The sequence below is a fragment of the Amaranthus tricolor genome, chromosome 15, assembly GCF_026212465.1.
Source record: "Amaranthus tricolor cultivar Red isolate AtriRed21 chromosome 15, ASM2621246v1, whole genome shotgun sequence".
Lineage (NCBI taxonomy): Eukaryota > Viridiplantae > Streptophyta > Magnoliopsida > Caryophyllales > Amaranthaceae > Amaranthus > Amaranthus tricolor.
This window is the reverse complement of record NC_080061.1, coordinates 7,730,495-7,752,975: the sequence shown is the minus strand read 5'-3', so window position 1 is coordinate 7,752,975 and position 22,481 is coordinate 7,730,495. Positions and strand designations below refer to the sequence as shown.

Below are 22,481 nucleotides of genomic sequence, written 5' to 3'. Positions count from 1 at the left end.
TGATAATTTGATATCTGCTGAGATACCTGACAAGGATGGAAATCCTCAACTTTATGAGGCGGTAAAAGACATGATGATGCATGGACCATGTGGTAGTGCAAATAAAAACTCCCTTGCATGCATGCTGGAAAATGTATGAGACATTATCTGACACGCTACAATAAAAGCACTGTTATTGATGATGAGGGGTATCCTGTGTATCGATGGAGGGACAATGGTACATTAGTTGAAAAAAATGGAGTATTCCTAGACAATCGTTATGTTGTACCTTATAACCATAAGCTACTTTTGAAGTATCGGACACATATCAATGTTGAGTGATGTAATCAATCTAGAACAGTTATATATCTTTTCAAATACATAAACAAAGGGAATGATGAGTAACTGCAGGGTTTAATATTAATCGAACTGATAGTACTAATACTTCAAACGTTGATGAGATCCAATAATATTACGATTGTCGTTATATGTTAGCATCAAAGGCGTCTTGGAGAATTTACGGTAATGAAATACATTTTAGATACCCTCCTGTCGAAAGACTTAAGTTTTCACTTGCCTAACGAACAAACCGTTATCTTTAATGAAGATGAATCCATTGATGAAGTTGTCACTTGTCAGCAAGCCTTCAGTTGATCGATCAATGTTCTTAGAATGGATGAAGTGCAATGCAAAGTACCCTGAAGCAAGAGAACTAAGGTATTTTGAATTTTCGGGAAAATATGTATGGAAAAAAAAGGATCGGGAATGGTATCCTCGCCAGAAAGGGTTCTCAATTGGCCGATTATACCATGCATATCCCGGGAGCGGAGAGAGGTATTATCTAAGAATTTTACTCAATTACGTAAAAAGTCCTACGTGTTATGAAGATATAAGGACCATTTATGGCGTTTTATATCCTTCATTTAAAGATGCATGCTATGCAAGGGGATTGTTGGATGATGATAAGGAGTATATTGACGGAATTTTATAGGCAAGCTTTTGGGCTTCTGGCCATTATTTACGCAAATTATTTGCAATGTTACTCATGTCAAATAGTATTTCAAGACCTGAATATGTTTGGAATCAGACTTGGCATGTTATTTAAGAAGATGTTCTCCGTAGACAACGAATGATTCTAGGAATACATGGTGAGAATATTATTATTATCATTGTTTTTCATTAATATTTATAAATTTAATACATTAATATTTTAAATAATTCTACGTATTATTCAGATTTGCAGCTCACTAAATTCCAGTTGAAAAACTATTGTTTGGTTGACATTGAGAAGATATTACAAGGCAATGGAACCACACTTCGTAATTTCTCAAATGAATTATGTCCAGATGACTTATTGATTAGAGACAATAGCAATAAGTTCATTATGGAGGAATTGCGATATGATAAAGAAGCTATGCGTGTTGAACATGAAAATTTATATTCGTGTTTAACAACTGAGCAAAAAACATATATGATGATATTATGAGTGCAATTGCACTTGAAAAGGGAGGTCTATTTTTCCTATACGGTCATGGAGGGACCGAAAAAACTTTCATGTGGCGGACATTGTGTTCAGCTCTTCGTTTGAGGGGAGATATTGTGCTACTAGTTGCTTCAAGTGGCATCGCATCACTACTACTTCCAATGGGGAGAACTACTCATTCTAGATTTGGTATGTCTTTAACTGTCACTCAAGATTCTATGTGACGAGGTATCCAACCTGGTAGTGACATGACTGGACTGTTACAAAAAGCCAAGCTGATTATTTAGGATGAAGCACCAATGGTGAGCATGAGCAAGTATTGTTTTGAAGCTCATGTAAAGTCTTGAGATTAACAAAAAACATGAGGCTTCAAAATGGTGCAAGTAATGATGTCAAAATTCAAGAATTTGCTGACTGGATACTAAAACTTGGTGATGGAGTACTCGGGGAACCCAATGACAGTGAAGTTATGATTGAAATCCCAGATGAATTCTTGACCAAGAATGCACAAGATCCCATTGCATCAATCGTTCATAGCACATATCCCAATCTAATAAATGCATTGAGTGATGGAAGTCTTTTCCATGATAGGGCCATTTTAGCTCCTACAAATGAAATCGTTTGTATAGTTAATGAGCATGTATTGTCTTTAATTTGTGGGGAAGAGAAGGTTTACTTGAGCTCGAATTCAGTAAGCAAAACATATAGTTTTGTTAACAATCACACCGATGCATTCTCAGTCGAATTTCTAAACACAATTAGATGTTTTGGTTTGCCGAATCATGAAATTAGACTGAAAAAAGGTGTGCCAATTATGTTGCTTAGGAATATTGATCAATCAGCTGGTTTGTGCAATGAAACAAGATTGACTGTAAATCGTCTAGAGGAACATATCATTGAGGCTAAAATTCTCACATGTTGTAAAAAGGGAGACATTGTCCTCATTCCACGAATGACCCTTACACCGTCTGATTCTGCACATCTTCCAATCAATTTGCAAAGAAGGCAATTCCCTAAAAGTCTATGTTATGCCTGACTATCAACAGGAGTCAAGGTCAGTCTTTGTCGCATGTGGGGATTTTTTTTGCCAAGACCCGTTTTCAGCTACGGTCAACTTTATGTGGTCGTGTCACGTGTGACAAGCAAAAAAGGATTAACGATTTTAATACGTGACAGTGACAACCACACAAGTAATTCTACTGAAAATGTTGTGTTCAAGGAGGTATTTTCAAACATTTAAGGTATTTTGTAAATGTGAATTTCTATGCTTTGTATCTCGTTAATACTCTCTTACTGAATTTAATTTTCTAATTGTTTTTGTAGGTTATTATTATTTGCTCAACAAGTTAATGTACCTGATGCAACGAAGCAGTTTGATCATTGTTCTTTTTATTATGGTATATTTGCGTTGTTGTAAATTACTTTGGTTTTAATACTTTGTCGACAATTATAAAGAGGTGTTGCTTATTTCAATTGTTCGTCTCTCATGTTTATATCTTAACTATTTAGAAAATACAAGTTTATAATATTAATATACCCTCTTTTTTAATAATTGTATTTCATCTTTATTATTAAAAGTATACTTTAATAAAAAAATAATTATAATTTCGTGCATGGTACCAATAAATTTTTCATATATGATGATGTACTTTGATCCATTCTAAAATAAATTGTAATTTTTCTATAGAATAGTAGAATGCTACTAGAATAAGGAAACTAAGTCAAAGTGGTGGGCTCATTATACCATTGATTTATTATATCTCAATTTTTTCTAGATAAGTTATTTGGGGAATTATGCATGATAATTTTGAGTTTTCGACTTTTCCATGTAATAGACAAAAGGTTAAATTTGTTAAATTAAGTACTCATTTCGAATAATTTTTAGAAAAATATGTCCATATTGGTGATCGTGACGTCAATCAAATTGAAAAAAGTCGTGATGATGGTTGATGATAACATAAAGTTAACGAAAACTTTAACATTTTGTCTATCAAGTGAAAAAGTTCAAAGCTTAGAATCACCACGCAAATTAAAAAAACGTTTGTCTACCACACGAGCGGAGCAAAAATTGACAAATTTTATAAAAGTCTTGTGCAATTTTAAAAATGATGATATTTTTCTAACAATTTTGTATTTTTACCTAACATATATTAAGTAATTTAATATGAGGCCCTAATTTTTTAGGGCTCTGTGCGATCGAACATACCAATGGAATTTCCGTTATTTTTTACATTTTAAAATGATACTATAAGGTTTAATCCGGGTGGTACCCAAAACCGATACCGGATCCGGCAGTTCCAAAACCATCGTTACAGAGTCAAAAGCTTAGGTAGAACCTCGCAATCCCACCACCAACGCACCACTTCTTCTCAAAAAGCTCAAAAATGGCGTCAACAAAATCATGGCTGCAATCACTTCGACGCTACATAAAAGCGCCATGGGAGATCACAGGTCCCTGCGCATCTCCAGAGTACAAATCTGCAGTTCCAAAAGCGACGGAATACCGTCCTTTCTGCCCCGCGTCGGAAATTCAGCAAGCCATTGTTCCAACCGCTAATCCTGACACTGTCTTTGATATCAAGTATTTCACTCGCGACCAGCGTCGCAATCGCCCTCCAATCAAGCGTACTATTCTCAAGAAAGCAGATGTTGAAAAGATGATGAAAGAGAAAACTTTCGGGACGTCCGATTTTCCTATCCCTTATTTGACTGCTACGATTGAGGAGGATATGAATACTCATGGTGGTGGTTACCAGAAATAGGTATTTTTTTTTAAACTCTGTTTAAATTTATTAGGGTTTTTGTAAATTATATATGATGTTGTGTTTCATTGTAATAATTTTGTGTGAATTTTCGAGTTTTAGATCAGAAATTAGTGGATTAGGGTTCAGTTTGTGATGAGATCTGATGGGCGTTTCTGGACTCCTTGTCACAGGGAGTCTTAATTGTCCTATTCTATTACACTCCTGCTTTCAAATGCTAATTAATTTCAGGAACAATCTTATGGGGATTTTTGCGTTTTCGATCAGCAATAGCTAGATTAGGGTTTTTCTGAACTCCTGTTTTTGTGTTATTTAATAGAATAATCTAATCTTCTTCAGGGATGATTTTCTGAATCGTTTTTTGAGAATGATATATGAGTAGCTTTGTATCTATGTGGACATCCTGTATCATGTTGGGATTTTCCATAACCTCAATGGTTTTAGCTTCATAGTCATTCGAGAGTGGCAATCAGGTCTTGAACTTTCCAACCTAGCTTGATATTTTCCATTTCGATCTCTAAATGTTGAGCTTTTTGTATTTGAGCTCTTAAATTGATTTTTTTATATTCATCTCACTTCCTAAATAAATGATGCTTTAGTACAAAATTGATGAACTTTTGACCAACCTTGCACACCTTATCAAGATTTTTGTGCAATGTACCTCTATCCTCGACATTTTGTCAATGATGATGATTCAATCTATATAGAGTATAGATGCATCTAGTTTTGTATATTGTATCAAATACTTTAAGCGATTTTGTGGATTATTACCTTGTACTAGTTTAGGGTTGACATTTGAAAGGGTGTTTAGATTTTATGAAAAGCAGAATTTTTTTGTTTGATGGTGTCTACTACTGCTTGGAGCTATTTGTGGACTCACATTCGTAGTGAAAAAACAAGGTTGCGTCACTATATTGCCACCGTATTGTAAAGATTTTAGTTAAAATACGCACGTCCAAAAGTGACAGTTTGGAAGTAAAAGAAATCATATCATTAGCATCCTTTCTACTAGCTAATACCTGGAAAATTAGAAAACTTCAAGTGTTAATCCGTTAAATAGTAATTGAACTATCAAACCTTATTACCAAAGGAAATCCCAAAACACGAGTTTAATCCTCAAGCGATAAAAGAGGATTAAGTGCAAAAGACTTAAGGAGAACAGTGTGGCATCTTCCTCCTTTACCCATTAATTATTTTCTTGATATCCATGCCTAGTGAAAAAAATGTGGTTTTAGTCGTGGTTGCAGAGACAGTCATGGAATGACTTTTACGGTTAATTCACATGGTTTGTGGTTGTCACAATTTATATTTTGATCGTGGTAAGCTCAAAAAATTTATGGTCACAATACGATAATGCGAGCAATATTTTCAATAGTGATCCATGTCTGTGTGTTTAAGTACTGTGTGTTCAAGTCTTGTTCGTAAGTAGATAAAGCATGTGTTGAGTGCATTTTGCCATGATTTTTTTATGAGATCATGACACAAAAGTAATTCAGAAACTTAAAATATAGTAGAGTTTCTATATGTACATTGGGAAAGGCTTATAAATCACAACTGATTTGAATCATGAATTTATGAAGAGGCTTGTTAGCATGTTGCTGTTTGGTTCATTGTAATTTTTTAAATTTGTGATTCGCTCAAATTGACCATAAAACAACTCCAACAGAGCATACTATCCTTTCTGATTCACGATTTTTGAGAATATTAGTATGGAATGCATGACACAATTTCAATTTGTGGACCAATGTTGAAGATGGCAAACTGAAAAATACACTGGATGACCTATGACATGCATGGCACCACTCGCATTTCTAGTTTTATGGATTAAGCAAATTGTGGAATGCATGGAGTGGCCTGCTTGTTGGACAAGTGACTAGTAAGAACATCCTTAACATGCTTCTCTTCACAATATTGAGCTCCAAAGGCTCTTCATCCTATTTTAGATTCATAGTTTCGTGGGCTGCATGTAGTGGGTTTTTCATATCTACCTTGTTGCGTCAACGTTTGGTCCCATCTAGTTTCCCTTACATTGTACAAAGTAGAAAAATATTAGAATTTTTTGATATTAATCCTTGGAAGTCAAACGCAATAATCACTAATTGATTTTTACGTCTAATAGTAGATTTTCAAGGTGTCCAAGGTCTCAAATTGCCATTTTTACAAGAAATGGTCTTGTTTTCCTAGTCTTCAAATTCAAATTTAAGCCAAAAGTCATTTCTCTTACGGCGAAATTGTTCCCTTAGAATACATTTTAACCATTCATTTGTTAGTCGTGTCATAAGGTCTCAACAAATCATGTTGTATATAGATTCCTTAAATCATACTCTAGCGCTATGTTACGTGTGTAATTTTCAGGAACCATTTTTGGCAGGAATATTTTGCACATATACTCATTCGTTGCATTAGATATTTAGATGTTCAATACTTCAATGAGGATCTGGCATTATTTTGGCGAGTGTTGATATATGGCTACAAGTGGATTTTATGTAATGTTTTGGCAATATGGAAGCGTCGTGTTTTGAAATGGTCTGGATACGTTGGAGTTTCTGCATCTTATTTGAGTTCCTACAGGGGTCATAAATAGAGCATATCACCTAAATTCACATTCTAAGGATAAAGTTACTTCTAAAAAGGATCAAGTTAATGAAAATATTGTATGTTTGAGTGCGTTTTGAAAGTTTGTGTTGTGGATACTTAGGCAAGATCGCAACTCCGTCAAGAATCTATAATTGTGAAATAAACTAGGCTCAGGAAATGTTATTGGAATCACATCAAAGCTAAGTTAGAAACTAGCTTGATAGAGAAGGCAAGTTGTCAGAGGAAAATATTTGAGTTTTATGAATAGGGTACCGTCATCAAAAAAAAGAAGGAATTTCTTAGATAGGGAAGATTAGAGGTAGCAGGCTTGAAATTATTGTCACGAGCACTAGCTTTTTAGATTTACTTTTGGATGAGAGTCAAGCTTCTCAAAATCGTGATAATATATGTTATCCTTCCACACTATAAGCCAAGCCCCAAAAAGTTTACTGGATTCTGGCTCGAGAAATTAATGCTGGTAATCAGTAATTTTGAGTTGATGACGGGACAACAATAATGTACGTTCACGAAGGCATTCAAAGAATGGGAGCAATGTGAACTCTGAGATAAATGTTGAGAATTAACTGGAAGCATTGCATTTGATTGTTCGTGGAAAGAGAGCTCATTTACAAAATAACAAAATTTGAGGGTAGGTTTTGGTTGAAACCATAATGCCTTTGCTCAAATTTGTGTTAGGTTATTGGGGAGAAATGGCATGAACAAGGATACTTCATGTCCTATCTCTAGTTTTTTAAGTTCATGGTTTTCAAACTGGTGATTTGAAATTTTTGTTTAAATTGCTAAGTGATTTGGGCAATGAAAAAGATTTTGGAAATTTTGTTAAAAAATGAAGTGTAAATGCTTGTTGATATACCTGGTATTTGATGAAGAAATATTATCCCGGCGACGACTCTAATGACTTGTTTGGTTGTTGGTAATAAATGATGTTATGAAAATGTCTTGTAGTATTAAATATCATGAAAAGTATCATGTCATTCCGATGGAAATGAAAATTTGATAATAGAAAAGTTATTTTTGTATGCAATTTTCCATTACTTAATACTGCAAAAAAAAAAAAAAAAGCTTTTAAAAATACTACAAATGGTAAGGCATTAAATGCATTTTGTGAAGAAAGTGAGATTATTGAAGTAGAACAAGTATGATCATTAAACTTGTCAAATGATTATTTCTATCAAAATTACACTAATTTTCCATCACTATTTCCACCATTTAACACCGACAACAAAACGAGTCGTGAAAAGAGCTCAATTCGGGACGTCTATTGTTGGTGGTACATCGACTTCTGATAGTCCATCTTGAGTTTTACTATCTTATGGTTATTGTATTTTTTTTATCGTCTTTTCTCTTAAGTGCAAATTTTTGTCAACCTTGATGACTGCCTATTGCAATTCGTCAATGCTTTATTTGAACAAGGTACATCTGAGTTGAAGATTACCTGAAAAAAGTGAATTGTTCCTTTTCTCCTTATTTAATGAACTAAATGTGATTAGAGGTCATTAGTAAGGACTTGATATAATTCCCAATCATTGGCCAAGTTATGATTAGTCATTAGGGGGGTGTTTGGCACAAGGGAATAGGACTTATGAGACTTTATATGAGACTTTTAAGATGAGACTTTTAAGATAAAAGAGTCTTATCCCTTGTTTGTTATGTTAGGGACTTGGAAAAAATAGGTGAAAAAATGAAAGTCTCTCCAATTACCAATTACCACCCCCCTAAGACTTAATTCTTAGGAACTTTTTCATTTTTTATACCCATTTCCTATTCCCATTCTCTTTGTACAAATAAGGACTTTGACCTTTTTTTGAACAAAGTCCCATTCCCTTCCTTAAATCCCATGTGTCAAACAACCCCTAGAGGTAGTTCAATAATTTAGGTTATTTAATAAATAAATAAAAATATGATTAGAGGTCCTTTGTAAGGACTTAATTATAGGCCAGGTTATCATTAGTCATTAGAGGTAGTTCAATAAGCCAGGTTGATAACGCATACTCATTATCCTTGACTTGTAGAAATGTTCCAGACCTTGTCAAACCGGAAAGTGGGATATTGTAACTTACTTTGGAGAGCAATGGAACTGTTGGGGCATATTAAAGTGTGAAGTGTATGAACCTTTTTTTCAATGGCCCTTCTCATATAAAAGATCATGTTGCTTCGTGTTGGATATGGAATTTGCAGGTATGACTAGAATCAACAAGCAAATTGTCAAACATAATTTGTTTATTTTCATGATGAAATATAGACACTAAAGATAAGGGTATTATGGGGAGTTTTCACCCATGATATTGAAAGTGGCCTAGTATTTGGTGACGTACCAAAAGAGCATGGTGCCATAGAATGTAGTCACTAAAGATAAGGGTATTATGGGGAGTTTTCACCTATCATATGAGTATGGTTTTTCGTTTTCCTTCCCTCCCCACACTTGATCATAGTTTCCATGATCATAGTTTTCACCTGATCACTAAAGATAAGGGTATTATAGGTGTGTCCAATCTCCTGTACAAGTTATCAAAGTTCTGCTTAGGCTTTCTACTTCATCTGTGTTGTAGAATGAAGACATAACAACTATATCTTACATTGTTAATCGGGCCAGAAGGGAATAGGGATGCATGTTTTTCTAATTTTTTTTGTGGTCTATGTTGCTATCACTTTTCTTCTTCTTCGTTGTTGTCTTCCTTTACAAGTTTAGATCAATAATCGCTGTAATATACAAGTGTTACTTGTGGGAGGATGCGTTTGATGTGCTTTCTTACAGATGGTTATTGCTTGTTGTCAGATTTGCACTTGATACAATGGACAACTTGATCAATGTTCTAATTTGGGAGCTTGAAAAGAAGCAGGTTGAGTTCATTTTAGACAATTTTCTGTAATAATGTGGGAGCCGATTATCTTCATAATCAAATCTGTATTCTATGCTGTTTTGTGGTTATACATGCATTGATAATTTTTATCTGGTAAACCTTGTTTTTTTCTTGAACCAAATCTCAGTCTATGAAAAGTTAGTTGGGCTGCAATGATAATGCAGTTGCTAGCCAAACAATTTCACAAGAAAGAAGGGTGAAACCCCTAAATCCTAATGACCTGTGATCATGGTGTTCTTGAAAATAAGCTTACGTTTAGATAAGCTAGCTTCTGATACTTGGGGACAGTATTTCTCATTATCATCATTGCCAACTTCCACTGTATAACTATTCAGTTGGGAACCGGATTGATGTTTCGTTTTTCGAATAGTGAAATTATGATCCGGTTTTGACCCGAAAAACCCGGATATATTATGTCTATATACGACATTCAAGCGAGAAATGATAACTGTTTAAAGTTTGCTTATATATTTAGTACACGGGTAAATGGACTCAATCGCACAAAATGAGCAACTAGACCGCGGTATAGACGCACAAAACACGCGATTAGACTACAGTCTAGTCGTGTGTTTTGTACGACTATATCGTGGTCCAGTCGCGTGTTTTATGCGATTGGGTCCATTTACCCGTATACTAAAAATCAAAGTAAATTTTAAATGGTCGTCATATCTCATTTGGTCATCAGAATTGCGCGTATAATACATCGTTGGAAAGGTCTTAAAGTCTAGTTTCTAATGCCGCAAACCTTGAACTATTGTGATTTTTTTATGATAGTTATGGCCAAAAGAGTGAACATGTATCAAATTTTTGTTTTTAGAGACAAACATTAAACAGTTGTCATTTCTCGCTCAATCGTCGAAATTGGTCATATAATATATAATTGGAAATGTCTTAAAGTCTGCTTTCAAATGACGCAAACTTTGCATCAATATTATTTTTCCAATTAAAAGTTATGGCTAAAAGAGTGTACATTATTAATTTCAGATTTAAACTTTCGCATTAATAAACATTTTTTTTTTTTATTTCTATTCTTTGTAAGAAAATCATTAAGTGAGCTAAAGTTAAAAATTTAATGAAATAAAAAAATATATATTAATTAAATAAACAAATTAGACCTAGTGGCACAAAACATGAGACTTAGTCTAGGTCGAGCCATACAAAACAAGCGATTATGTTTATTTTTTGATTTTTTAAATTTTTTTCTTTTTTAAATTTAATTATTATAAATAATACTAGTTTAATATTAATAACTTATTATTTTATAATTAAAAATAGATTCAAGAATATTTTTATAATTTTATTAAAAAATGTGACAACACAATAAAAAGGATGACCACAGTTAAGAAGCGATATATAATTTAGGAGTATTAATATAGTATCATATCCTTCCTATTTTGTTTTTGCTCTTTGCATTTTTCATGTTTATCAAAAAATATTTTAACGAACTCATCATCAAGATTCTACAAACAAGATATCATATAGCTAAATATTATTTTATATATATGATAAAACTAGGGTATTGTTATAATTTGCCACCCTTTTCATTTTATCGTCACCCCCACCCTAATGAAATTACGAATTTGTCCTTGAACTTTAAAAAATTACGAATTTGTCACTGGACTTAATAACACCATTATCAACTAAATTAATAAAAAAATTATTAATAAAAAATTAATAATTAATTAACATCTAAATTTTAATTAATATATTATTATTATATTAAAAAATAATTAAACATTCAAATAAATTATTTAAATTCAAAACTAATTATTATAATAACATTATCATAATATAATAATATATTAAAATAAAATAATTTATTATAACATTTATTTAAATAACAATAACTTAAAAAATAAATTAATTAAACAAAACAAATTTTATAATTCGAAATTCAAAAAAAAAAAAAATAATAATAATAATACCAGTCGCACAAAAAGTGTGACTATACCTAGGTCGAGTCGCACAAAAAGTGCGACTGGTATTTTTTTTTTTAATTTTTATTAATTTCATTTATATTATGATTATTATTATTGTTATTATTATTATTATTATTATTATTATTATTATTATTATTATTATTATTATTATTAGATTATTATTATTATTATTATTATTAAATTTTTATTTTAATTTTAATTATTATATTTAATTTATTTTTTAAAATATTTTTATTATTATTATTATTATTAATAGTATAAATAAGAAATTTTAAGTCCAGTGGCAAAGTTGTAATTTTTTAAAGTTTAGGGGCAAATTTCGTAGTTTTTTTAGAGGTGGCGATAAAATGAAAAAGGCGCGAAAAATTAGAGTTGGTTAAAACTATTTGCGAATACTCCATCATAGATAGGTGATACATATGTTCTAGAAATAAGAGGAAGATCTTGATTTGACTCCCTTTCTTTTCCCTTCCCCATCCTTCCCTTCTTTCCCTTCTCATTCCTTGCTAGTTTGTTATTGTGTTCATTGCACGCTCTTAAAAGTACGATAAAAGTACACATGAAACATGACACACGCATCAATCACCTAACATTTTAAGGTTGTGTCGGTATCTATTCACATTTTATTACAAGTCCTTATGCCCATCTTAACTTCATTGGTGCATAATAGAGGACTAGGAGTGAAGTATGACATCAAGTATAATAGATAAGAATGAATGGAATAGAATATATATATATATATATATATATATATATATATATATATATATATATATATATATATATATATATATTCACTAAAAAAATCTTTGTTTACTGTTGTCAAAGTCAAAGTCAAAGTCAGCAACCCAGTATTCTATACAAGGCTGAGTCCGGAGGAGTAGGATAGCAAGCAAATTATACCCGTGCGGCCGTGCCCCTTCAAGGAGTGGATCTTTGTTAATTGTTGATTAGTACTAAATAGAACCATATAATCTTTATCAGCGATAAATTCCCACATTTCATTTGGTTCAATTTTGATAGTACTAACTACTAAGGTTTAGATATTGTTGTCGTCCAAATAAGCCATCTCGTTTGGTAAGCATAAAACAATAACTTCAATTGCAATGGTTCATAAAATGTGTTGATACTCTTCTCCAAAGGTCATAGCCAAAGAATCTCACTCGAGGGAAGACACAAGTTCAAGATAATACCAGAGCATCCTTTAATTAAAAACACAACATTTGATTACGTCGATGCCATTTCTGTGATTCGGATCCACTTCTATAATACAATGGAGTGATGAATAATGAAGTACCTATGGTCACAACAACTCCATTTCAAAACATTTCTATGTGTTCGAGTGATCCGGTAAATACTTTAGGTCCATTTCAACCTGTTGAATCGTCCATCGCATGTTATCCAGTTTCTGCACAAAAGATTTTGGTTTTACTTTTTAGCAAGTCAAAAAATTTCACACGAAACTACACGGAAATTGAAACTAACCTTAACAATGTCATGGTACTGCCTCGCAATTTTGTCGAAGTGTGGATCTACTCCTTGATACTCACGCAGCCGTGTTACCTGACAAATATAAACGAACAGATCAAGCATGCATAGAACAGCAGTTAAAGAAACAAAAATGGAAATGGAGAGGTTTGTTATTAAGGGGGGATGTTGAAAAGATGGCCTGTAAATCTGTAATACTTCAAGGGCTTCGCATATCTGATGTTTGAAAACCCAAAAATCAAGAATTACCCTTACGGCCTGTTTGGTTAGTGTTATTAAATAGTGGTAATAAGAATGATTTATAGAGTAAAATTTCATCAAAAGTTCAATGTCATTCCCCTGGTAATGAAACTTTGATCACAAAAAAAGTTTTATGTTTACAAATTTCCATTACCTTCTAATACCACATCTCCCAATAGTAATGCATTGGAATGAAATAATGAAGAAAATGAGATGATTGAAGTTGGACAAGCATGGCCATCAAGGTAGCAAGAGATTCTTCAACCAAAATTACACTAGTTTCCATTCCCATTACCATCATTTAATACCACCTACCAAACGGGCCAGTAAAGTATGACCTTTCAAAACTCTTATAGGTTCTAGAGCATCAATGTTATACACAAATATACAGTTAAAGATCAAAGTTGCATCACAGTTGAAATCCAAACAAGATCAGTGTCAGCGAACATACAGCTTTATTATACGCTGTTGAAGCCTCTTCTGTTGCCTCAACGAGGTATTTCCTAAACAGAGTATCAAATTAAACACTTGAAGCTCCAAAAGATAATGTAAATCAGATATTTGACACAGATAAATTACCTGATTTTATGGAGTGCTGGTATTGTTTCTTTAGTATACGTTTCAACTAGGAGTATATGCTCCAGTACCCTAGCAGGATAAGGCACGCAACATTTTATCACAAGAACAATATACAAAATCCTCCTAAATCATCCTAAGTTTGAAAAGAGTCTAATATAGGCTTAGTTGGGCTCATGAACATTTTTTACAAGTCACAAGCCCTATTCAACTATGCATTAAAGAGTCAATTTGGCATGGACACCCTGAAAGTCATGAAGGGTTTAGTTACTAGTCTATCAATCATAACAAGAATGACATCATCCAGTAACAAAAATTATCTTTAAAATTCCAGAAATAGTTAATACCCAAAAATTCACAATTACTGCATTTTGAACACATCTTTATTAAAAATGTCCAAAAATAACAGTTCTACAACTCTATGTCACTTCAAGAATTAAGGGCCCCAATTATCAAAAATGGTAAGAGATTTTTGAATTTAAAGCCATAGCATACTACCTCCTTCCATGTGAGATTTACCCTACATATTGACTTGTTTTTTTATAAACACTATTGTGTGACTGAACAAAGTTAAGTGAGAGAAAGAGAAAACAAAAAGTGAGAAAACTTTAATTTTGGAATGGCATAATCTCATATGGACACCCAATGGAGCAAATAGGTTAGTATCACATGGAAGGAGAAGAGATATATTGACAGTCATTTAAGGGTGGTAGGAAGGACTGATTAATAATAGGGTCTATTGTTTAAGGTAATTGGCTTTACATATATTTTCGGGGGAAAAATTATTGTGAATAATCCAACCTATTTTCCATTACTTGCCAATAATCTCACCTTTTGAAATCTTTTTAATTATCCAACTTTTGATTTCAGTTTGTTGCCAATGGGCCCTTCAAAAAATGACCTGCTATATTAGGTTACCTCTCATCTTCTTCCTTCTTTATAATAATCCAATCTATTTCCCATTACCTGCCAATAATCTCACCTTTAAATTTTTTGTAATAATCCAACCTTTGGTTTCTGTTTGTTGCCAATGGATCCTTCAAGAAGCTAAATACTCAATTTCTCTTTGCCACTAGTTTATAATAACCCAACCTTAATGCTCAGACATTGATATGACACTTAAACACTTCATTTTAGGTGTAAAATTGAATATTTAGACGAATCCGACACTTAGACACATACTGGTATCCGACATCAGTACCCGAGTCCAAGTAACATAGGTACCAAGTATAAACAAAATAAAGTATCCACAATCACCATACCGCAATTTAGCACCCATGGCTTCATGTCTCTTGATTTGCCAAGTTTTCTGCAGCTCATCCTACAGAATATTCAACAAATTACCTGCCTCACTGTTTGTCGAATAGAAAAGTACCCATCAAAAAAAGCAAAATGAAAACTTACGAACTTATGTTGATTTTGCAACTTCAAATCTTTGACAAGCTTGATAAGCACACCTAGTATTTGCTCTAAGACCTGAGAAGTACACGCTTTATCACATATTCTTCATTATGGGAAATACAAGGCATATTCTCAGTTTACTAATGTTACAAATGATAAATAACAATGGTGTGGATTAATGCTTACACACATTATAGTATTCTGCAAATTTTCTGTCAGCAGAGTAGAGATCTTCTTTTAGTGTTTCTTCCTCCCTTTCTATCTCCTCAATAATTACCTTTACCCTGACAAACAATAACTGAAGTCACAAAAAGCATTTTGCTACTTATTAGCGGTAACAAACTACACAACTACGATAGCAAATAGGCAGCGGGAATAGCACAACTGATGCACCTTAGGGCTGTCAAAACTGACATGACACAAGATAAGCAGGTCAGGTAGCAAATAACATGCATGTAAGTTGTAACCCACTAAAAGCATGGAATTTTTCATAAAGCTGCCAAGTTAGACATTTAGACATGCACAAGTATCTGTTACAACAAATTACAATTACTCTAGTCTTAGTAACATACCATACAAGTTCCACATGAAAAACTAGAAAAATTTCTAAGACAAATAGCATACCTTTCTGGAAGACGTGAGCTTAGATTCTGATGTCCAGCTGAACCATCTGGGCAGAAAAGAAAGAAGCAAAGGGCAAATAATACATTATTCATCTTTATGCTTATGTTAAATTCCTAGGAGTTTCTTCCATAGCAAACTTGCTGCATAAATTAGTCCATCAAGATCATTTGGCATACATAAATTTGGTAATCACGTCTAAGTATTTTATTACACTGAGATCATGTTTATAATTTGGAAGTTATCTACTTCTTCATGTTCATTATTTTAAAATTGAAATATCCTATTCTCCATGAATATTCTTTTTTTTCTTTTAAAGTTTTCATTTGCTGTATGTTTATGTTTTTCTCCTCCATGTTGTAAATGTAGACTGAAATAGGAACAAGTGAGGGTAGTATATACTTAATATAAAATTCTTGACTTTATTCTGGCAATTAAAATATTACTCACTTTGTCCCTGTCAATTAGCATCACTTTTCATTTTATTTTGCCCACTAATTTTGCACTTTTTTCTGTATTGGCAATGAACTCACTTTCCTTTTAATCTCATCCACAAACTTATTCTCTCTCTCTATCTTACCAACTCATTTCTATCATTTACTTGTTTTTTGCCTTATTCTTCAACCCAATTCCCCTTTCCATTAAATTTTACCCAAAAAGCATGTGGTACTAATTGAGAGGGCAGAGGGAGAATAAGTGAGCAAAAGAAATGACTACAAAGGAGGATAAGACTACTATAACTATTTGGCATCAATATCACATCTATACCCGCTTTAGGGAAGGGAGAGGAAGTTGATTGTTCTTTGTCTAGAAAATGTAAACAAACACAAAGCTTAGAAAGCCAATGCAAAACTCTCTGGATATCACAAAGTAGCTACTTCAAAAAAAAAAATCTTCACACGAATGATACAAGGTTTTGGGTGTGTAAGAAAAATATATGGTTGACCATCTTTTTGTTTGACATTTGGCTTTTAACTAGTTAGTTGGTCAAACAACAAAATATATGCTTGGTCAAACCAAATAGCTATGCAAAGTAGTTCCAAATAATGAACATCAAGAATAAAAAAATCATCCACGAAATGAGCATGAAGTAGATAGGTCCCAAATAATGGGCATGGAGAAGTAAATGTAGTGTTACCTTCATCATGCCAACTTTAACATTTAATATATTATAATCTAAAATCATGAAAACTCCACAACATTCCAATATATCTCATAAGTAAGAAAATGAGAGAGTGAGAAAGAGATACTCACCAACATCATCCACTACAAAAGCACCAGCCAGCTTATCACATTTCACTTTCAAACGAGCCTCAATCTCACGAAAGAGTGACATCTGGTATTCTGCCATAGCCTACAATAGTGACAAGTAGAAGGAACAATCTCGCTAAAGCACATATGTATTTAACGATTCTCCAATTGGAATAAACAAGTCATCCACATACCATGGATAATGGAGCTTGATGGAGTTGAGTCTGCCACAAATAAGTTGAAGTAATTCCCAAATAACGGTTGGGAACTCCACCAATGCCAGGATCACTCATATCAGTAGCATTCAAATTACTGTTTGCTGCTGTACTAGGGGTACTAGTAGCATAATTCGTTGAATTAGAACTTGAGCTCATAGTCACATTAGAGCTCGTACTGTCTAGAGAGCTTCGAGACATGATACTCCATTTCTCAATCTCCTCCTCATGTATTTCCCCATCTTTGGAAATAAGAGGAAGTCTCAATTTTTGAGCAGCCTCAGCAACAACAAGCCTGTGCTCCAGAGTCTCATAAACCTATTATAAACTAAACATCTCAATATTCGTACAAAAAATTATCTTAGAAGTACTCAAGTACAAAAGCTGAACCCAAATTACCCTCATTAATGCTTCAAATTAGCATCCACATAGAAGTATTTACACAAGGCATCATACACAAATAAGCTTACAAACATATAGAGTGGCAAGAAAATTCGAGATGTAAAACTGCATAAGGTCAATGATCAAATTGTTAAAATAACCACAACATTCCATTACTCCAATATTATTGAATGGCTTCCAGCCTCCCACCAAAGTGGGGTTGGGGCTCGGATGAACACAAACTTACCCATAACAAAGATGTCTTGATTGACCCTTGTAGCAAACATCTAGTGCAACTTCACATAAATAAAGAAGAATTGCACATAATTTAAAGAATCATTTTAATATAGTTCATTATGACCCAACTATCAAAATTGTATGTGATTTTTAAAAGGCAAGATAATAGACCTGAGGAGGGTTCTTGAGACCAAGTTGAGGATACAAACCCTGAACATCACGAACCGACAAAGCTTGCTGATATTCTTCTACCATGGCAATTGCCTCACAATAAATGGCCTACCAAATCAATTTTTACTAATCAACGTCAAATTCAGATTGATGGGTATACATGAATCAGGGAAAACCATACCATGGCTTCCAAGTAGCGTAATCTTTCCCTACACATTTCCTCTCTAGCCTGCATATGAAAATCAACAAAATTAGAGATCAATAGAAGCAAAATTGGAGATTGATAGAGAAAATGGAAGAAAACATACGAGTTGTAGATCGTAAAAAGCAGATTTAGAGACAAGAGATCCATCGGAAGCCAAACAATGTCGGTCTAATTGTTCGACAAGTTGAATAACATCGGCAGCTAGATTTTGTTGTTGCAATCCTTTCACCATTTTTTCACTCAAAAATCAACTCTCTGTTTTTTTTCTCTCCCAATTTGAATTGGTGAACTGAAAGGAGAGAAGTAAAGACGAATTTTGGTAGCAAATCAGTAATTTGAATTTCAAGTGTTTTTGTTTTTGTAAAAATAACTTCACTATCATAAAAAATAAATAAATAAATAAATAATACTTCTAAAACTTATGAATGATCAAAGCCAAATTAAGTTATGGATGATCAAATAAAAAATAAATGGATGATCAGTCCAAATTTGATTATATTCGTCTATTACTAACTAGTCCTTGTGCCATATATAGCTTTAATGGTAAAACATACTTTCTTACCTAGTTGTCTCCTTCGATCCTTAGAACTCATTATACAACTTCAATTCATACGATGTAGCAAGCCGTAGACAACAAGATGGTGAGACGTAATTTTTCGGCAACTCTTAAGTAATTTGTTGGAATCTTTTGTGAAAATAAAGTTTTTTACTTACTTAATTCTCACTTTACCTTCAACACATAAATAATCACATGACATATGGATGAAATTTCGGCAGAATTTCGTTTGCAAAATGAACAACCAAATTTTTTTCATCCCTCCAAATAACATGTACAAGCACAATAATTTCAAGCTAAGACCAAACATAAATAAAAGCGGTCATCTTCACCTCAAATGGTGGCAAGCCAAAAGTTTAATAAAATTCAAAAGCTTATAATAAAACAAAATCCAACAAAATGAAATACAAAGTCCAAAATGGCATCTATCAAACAGGATCTAAAAACTGTAATGAAGTGAAGTTTTAGAAGTTTAGGACTTATTGAGTAGTAAAAATGTTGAGCAAAAGTAATGTAAAAAGCTCATTACAAATTTACAACTGAAATGATCTTATTATAACTTATTCGAATTTGAAAATAAGTCTGGGACACAAGTCCTTAGCATTTCTTTGTTTCTAGCATTTCATAGAGCAGCAAATGCCGAGCAAAACTCCACAATAAGCTTTGAGGCACATTAAACACCAGATCGATTCCGGGTTAAAATGACAGAAAACTCTGAATAATCACAGCAAAATACTATCAAAATTCTGGGTTGATTAAACACCCAAAAGCAAAAAGGACAAGAAGAATGTAAAAAATAACTAGATTGTAAGAAATACACAGAAAATGGCTGAAGACTGCCATTTAGATTAATCAGTTGCATGTTTTTTCAGGATAATTACTAATTTGGCACAATTAAGATTACAAATTAGCAAATGATACTACCCAGCACACAGAGTATAAAAAGGAATTTATAAAGGTAAGAGTATAAGAAAAAAATCAATACATATATAAATCGTGCTAATTACCAATTAGAATTAAAGAATAACATATTAAAGAAACCAAATTGAAATTTGAAATAATAAGAAAAAAAACCTAACTTTTGGGGATTTCAAAAATCAAAATAATACCTGCAATTGAATTGAAGGTGGGTTGGTCTGGTGGTGTCACAGTGGCCGTCGTTAGGCTTGGTGAATTGACTTCACGGCAGCAGCAGCAGTGGTGGGCTTCAGGCCTTGCGATTTGCGGATTGTGAACAGCCAACAGCGTCAAAAACTCACAGAGAACTGTGAGGGGTGGCGATCGGCGACGAGAGATTCCGGTGAGGGGTGGGTGGTGACGTGGTGTGGGTCGTCCGCCGTCCGGTCTTGGGTGGGGTGAGTAACTGGGTTTTATGGTTTGGTTTTTAAAATCTAAAAGAGCAGGGAAATAAAATGCCATTGATATTTACTTTTTTTAAAGTATCTTTTAAAAAATTGTCGGGCACGTGCACCATGGACCCCTAGTTAGAGCATTCTTACTCATTATTCAAAAAAAAGGTTATTTTATTATTTTATAACTTTTCTCTCTTTTAAAAACTCATTTTTCAACTTAATTTTATTAACATTGACCTTTTTAAACCTATCATAATTTCTCTCCTTTAATTTATCTAACATTTATCTTTATTTTTTATGATGATATTTTCATGTACAAAATTAATATAATTTTTTATTTGATTAAAATAGATCTACTATTTTGTAATTAAAAAAATTATTCTTTTAATAAAATTAATATTTTTTTGGGATTATTGAAATGATTATTTTGGTATTTTTTTTAATAAAAGAGGTAGGAAAATAAGAAGAAAATATGTAAAAATAAAATTATGTCAAAAAATATCAATATGGGTCTCATTTTATAGATCTCGAAAAAATATAACCGTTGGTCTAATTTTTTTTAAAAAAATTAATCAAATACGATAATAGCCGTTTATTACAAAAAACGGGTATTTTTTTTCCAGCCAATCACAGGACAGCACGTGGAAAGAGGAGCTGACCGCGTGTCAGGCGTGCAGGCAGCAGTTTTCACTCACCCAATTAGAATGTGACACGTGGCGAATTTTTAAAAAAAAGGGGTGACTGTTCACATAAACCGGTCAGTTTTTGACCCATTTGGCCAACCTTTTCCCCAACCCACCCAATATTAGGTCACCATTTAAGATAATTTTCCTCTTGTTGGGTCATATGACCACAATTGGATCATCATTATTGATGCCCTTAGCTACGCGGCTCGGCCCTTGGTCACACTTTATTGTTCACGTAAGATGGCATTTTTTTTTTTGTCCGTCAAGAAAAATACGATGTGGCATAGCTGTTCATTAATAAATCATGACACACCAATTTCCTTTAAAATGAACCGCTATGTCAAGTAAATGTTTATTTTAATTTATATCATGAAGACATATAGTGGTTTACATAGTAAGGCTTAGGCATAAAATTTGTGTTTTTTAAGCTTTCCTAATCAACCATACTTGCATTAGAACTAAATTAATATCCATATAACACCTCACTATCAGCATTTATAACTAAATCCACATAATATACAAATGAATAAATAAACGTCTAAAATTTAAATTCAATTATTCATAGTTTCATGCAAAATACGTAAGTCTAGAATTTAAGTTCAACTTTCTCATTTGCTTGGACCAATGCGGAAGAACTCGGGGTAGATCCCTTTCCAGTGGAATCAAGTGATGGTGCTCAACGTTGATGTGGGGGTGGTGTTGAAGGTGATGTATGAGGTGGTCGGAGAGGATACATTTGTAGGCAAAATGGATGGAGAGAAAGCTTATGGAAAATGTGTGCGTGGATATGAAGCTCGTAATTTAGGAGCAGGGTACTTCTCGGAGAACTTAATGCCTTGTAAAATTGTATGGAGGAACAAGATGACCATGTCCAACTTGTTGCAGCACATCTATCATTAAAAAGTTTATATTCTATATCGTCTTGGCATACATCGAGCTCTTCATCTCTGGTAATTGAGAAACTTGCATCTAAAAATTGCAAGTCCATGGGACTGTGTGTCACAGCGTCATCCATAAAATGTGCCTAGATAGTTTTTATAAAAAATTAGGGGGATGTGTTTATTTTATAGAAGACAAAAGATGTATATAACAATTAAGGATTGTAATCAATCCGATCTGAATTGGGTCTAGGCGAACCCGAATTCAGAATCATTTTCTGAGGAAGGACCTAGATTCGACCATGAATCTGTGGGTTCAAATTGTCAAGACCCATATTTGTATCCACAGATTCAAGTTTGGGTTTAGGTGCAGAATGGGTCCCTATGAGTCTGTCTAGATGCTAGCTTATGGTCATGTTTTTAACTAACAACTTTGCTCCCTTTATCATTCGGAGTTTCGTTCTCCGGAACTTGTCGTCCCTTTTGGTTTTCGTTTTGGTGTTTCTTTCTGTAAACTTTCTCTCTAAGATCTTTAGACTTTGGTCGTTGGGTTATGTGGGATATTGATGAAGACTATTGTTGGATTGGATGATATTTTTA

The 22,481-nt window shown here is 33.2% G+C and overlaps 3 protein-coding genes across 3 annotated transcripts; 2 read left to right on the top strand and 1 right to left on the bottom strand.

The window, feature by feature from the left end:
* Window positions 1-1,823: 1,823 nt before the first annotated feature.
* LOC130800985 (uncharacterized) lies at window positions 1,824-3,412 on the top strand. The gene is made up of 3 exons (XM_057664730.1): window positions 1,824-2,467; window positions 2,786-2,859; window positions 3,348-3,412. Exons 1-3 carry the CDS (start codon window positions 1,824-1,826, stop codon window positions 3,410-3,412), a joined length of 783 nt encoding a protein of 260 aa, XP_057520713.1.
* Window positions 3,413-3,730: 318 nt separating this feature from the next.
* LOC130801828 (uncharacterized) lies at window positions 3,731-9,899 on the top strand. The gene is made up of 2 exons (XM_057665728.1): window positions 3,731-4,224; window positions 9,599-9,899. The coding sequence occupies exon 1, from the start codon at window positions 3,847-3,849 to the stop codon at window positions 4,222-4,224; it is 378 nt and encodes a 125-aa protein (XP_057521711.1). The 5' UTR covers window positions 3,731-3,846; the 3' UTR covers window positions 9,599-9,899.
* Window positions 9,900-12,558: 2,659 nt separating this feature from the next.
* On the bottom strand, window positions 12,559-20,373 carry LOC130801827 (AUGMIN subunit 4). Its single transcript, XM_057665727.1, has 14 exons — window positions 20,075-20,373; window positions 18,513-18,698; window positions 18,386-18,433; window positions 18,205-18,312; window positions 17,395-17,733; window positions 17,204-17,303; window positions 15,953-15,998; window positions 15,519-15,612; window positions 15,332-15,403; window positions 15,190-15,248; window positions 13,931-13,999; window positions 13,803-13,854; window positions 13,109-13,186; window positions 12,559-13,031 (listed from the first exon to the last, which is right to left on the bottom strand). Exons 2-14 carry the CDS (start codon window positions 18,639-18,641, stop codon window positions 12,954-12,956), a joined length of 1,272 nt encoding a protein of 423 aa, XP_057521710.1. The 5' UTR covers window positions 18,642-18,698; window positions 20,075-20,373; the 3' UTR covers window positions 12,559-12,953.
* Window positions 20,374-22,481: the final 2,108 nt, after the last annotated feature.

Excerpts from the sequence above, each read along its gene's own strand:
- LOC130801828 (XM_057665728.1), top strand. The coding sequence starts at position 3,847 with ATGGCGTCAACAAAATCATGGCTGCAATCACTTCGACGCTACATAAAA.
- LOC130800985 (XM_057664730.1), top strand. The coding sequence starts at position 1,824 with ATGAGGCTTCAAAATGGTGCAAGTAATGATGTCAAAATTCAAGAATTT. Across the intron at positions 2,468-2,785 it reads CCAATCAATTTGCAAAGAAG|GTTATTATTATTTGCTCAAC; the intron begins GCAATTCCCTAA and ends TTGTTTTTGTAG. Across the intron at positions 2,860-3,347 it reads TCATTGTTCTTTTTATTATG|AAAAATATGTCCATATTGGT; the intron begins GTATATTTGCGT and ends AATAATTTTTAG.
- LOC130801827 (XM_057665727.1), bottom strand. The coding sequence starts at position 18,641 with ATGGTGAAAGGATTGCAACAACAAAATCTAGCTGCCGATGTTATTCAA. Across the intron at positions 18,313-18,385 it reads TACGCTACTTGGAAGCCATG|GCCATTTATTGTGAGGCAAT; the intron begins GTATGGTTTTCC and ends TTGATTTGGTAG. Across the intron at positions 15,404-15,518 it reads AATTTGCAGAATACTATAAT|GTCTTAGAGCAAATACTAGG; the intron begins GTGTGTAAGCAT and ends TGTACTTCTCAG.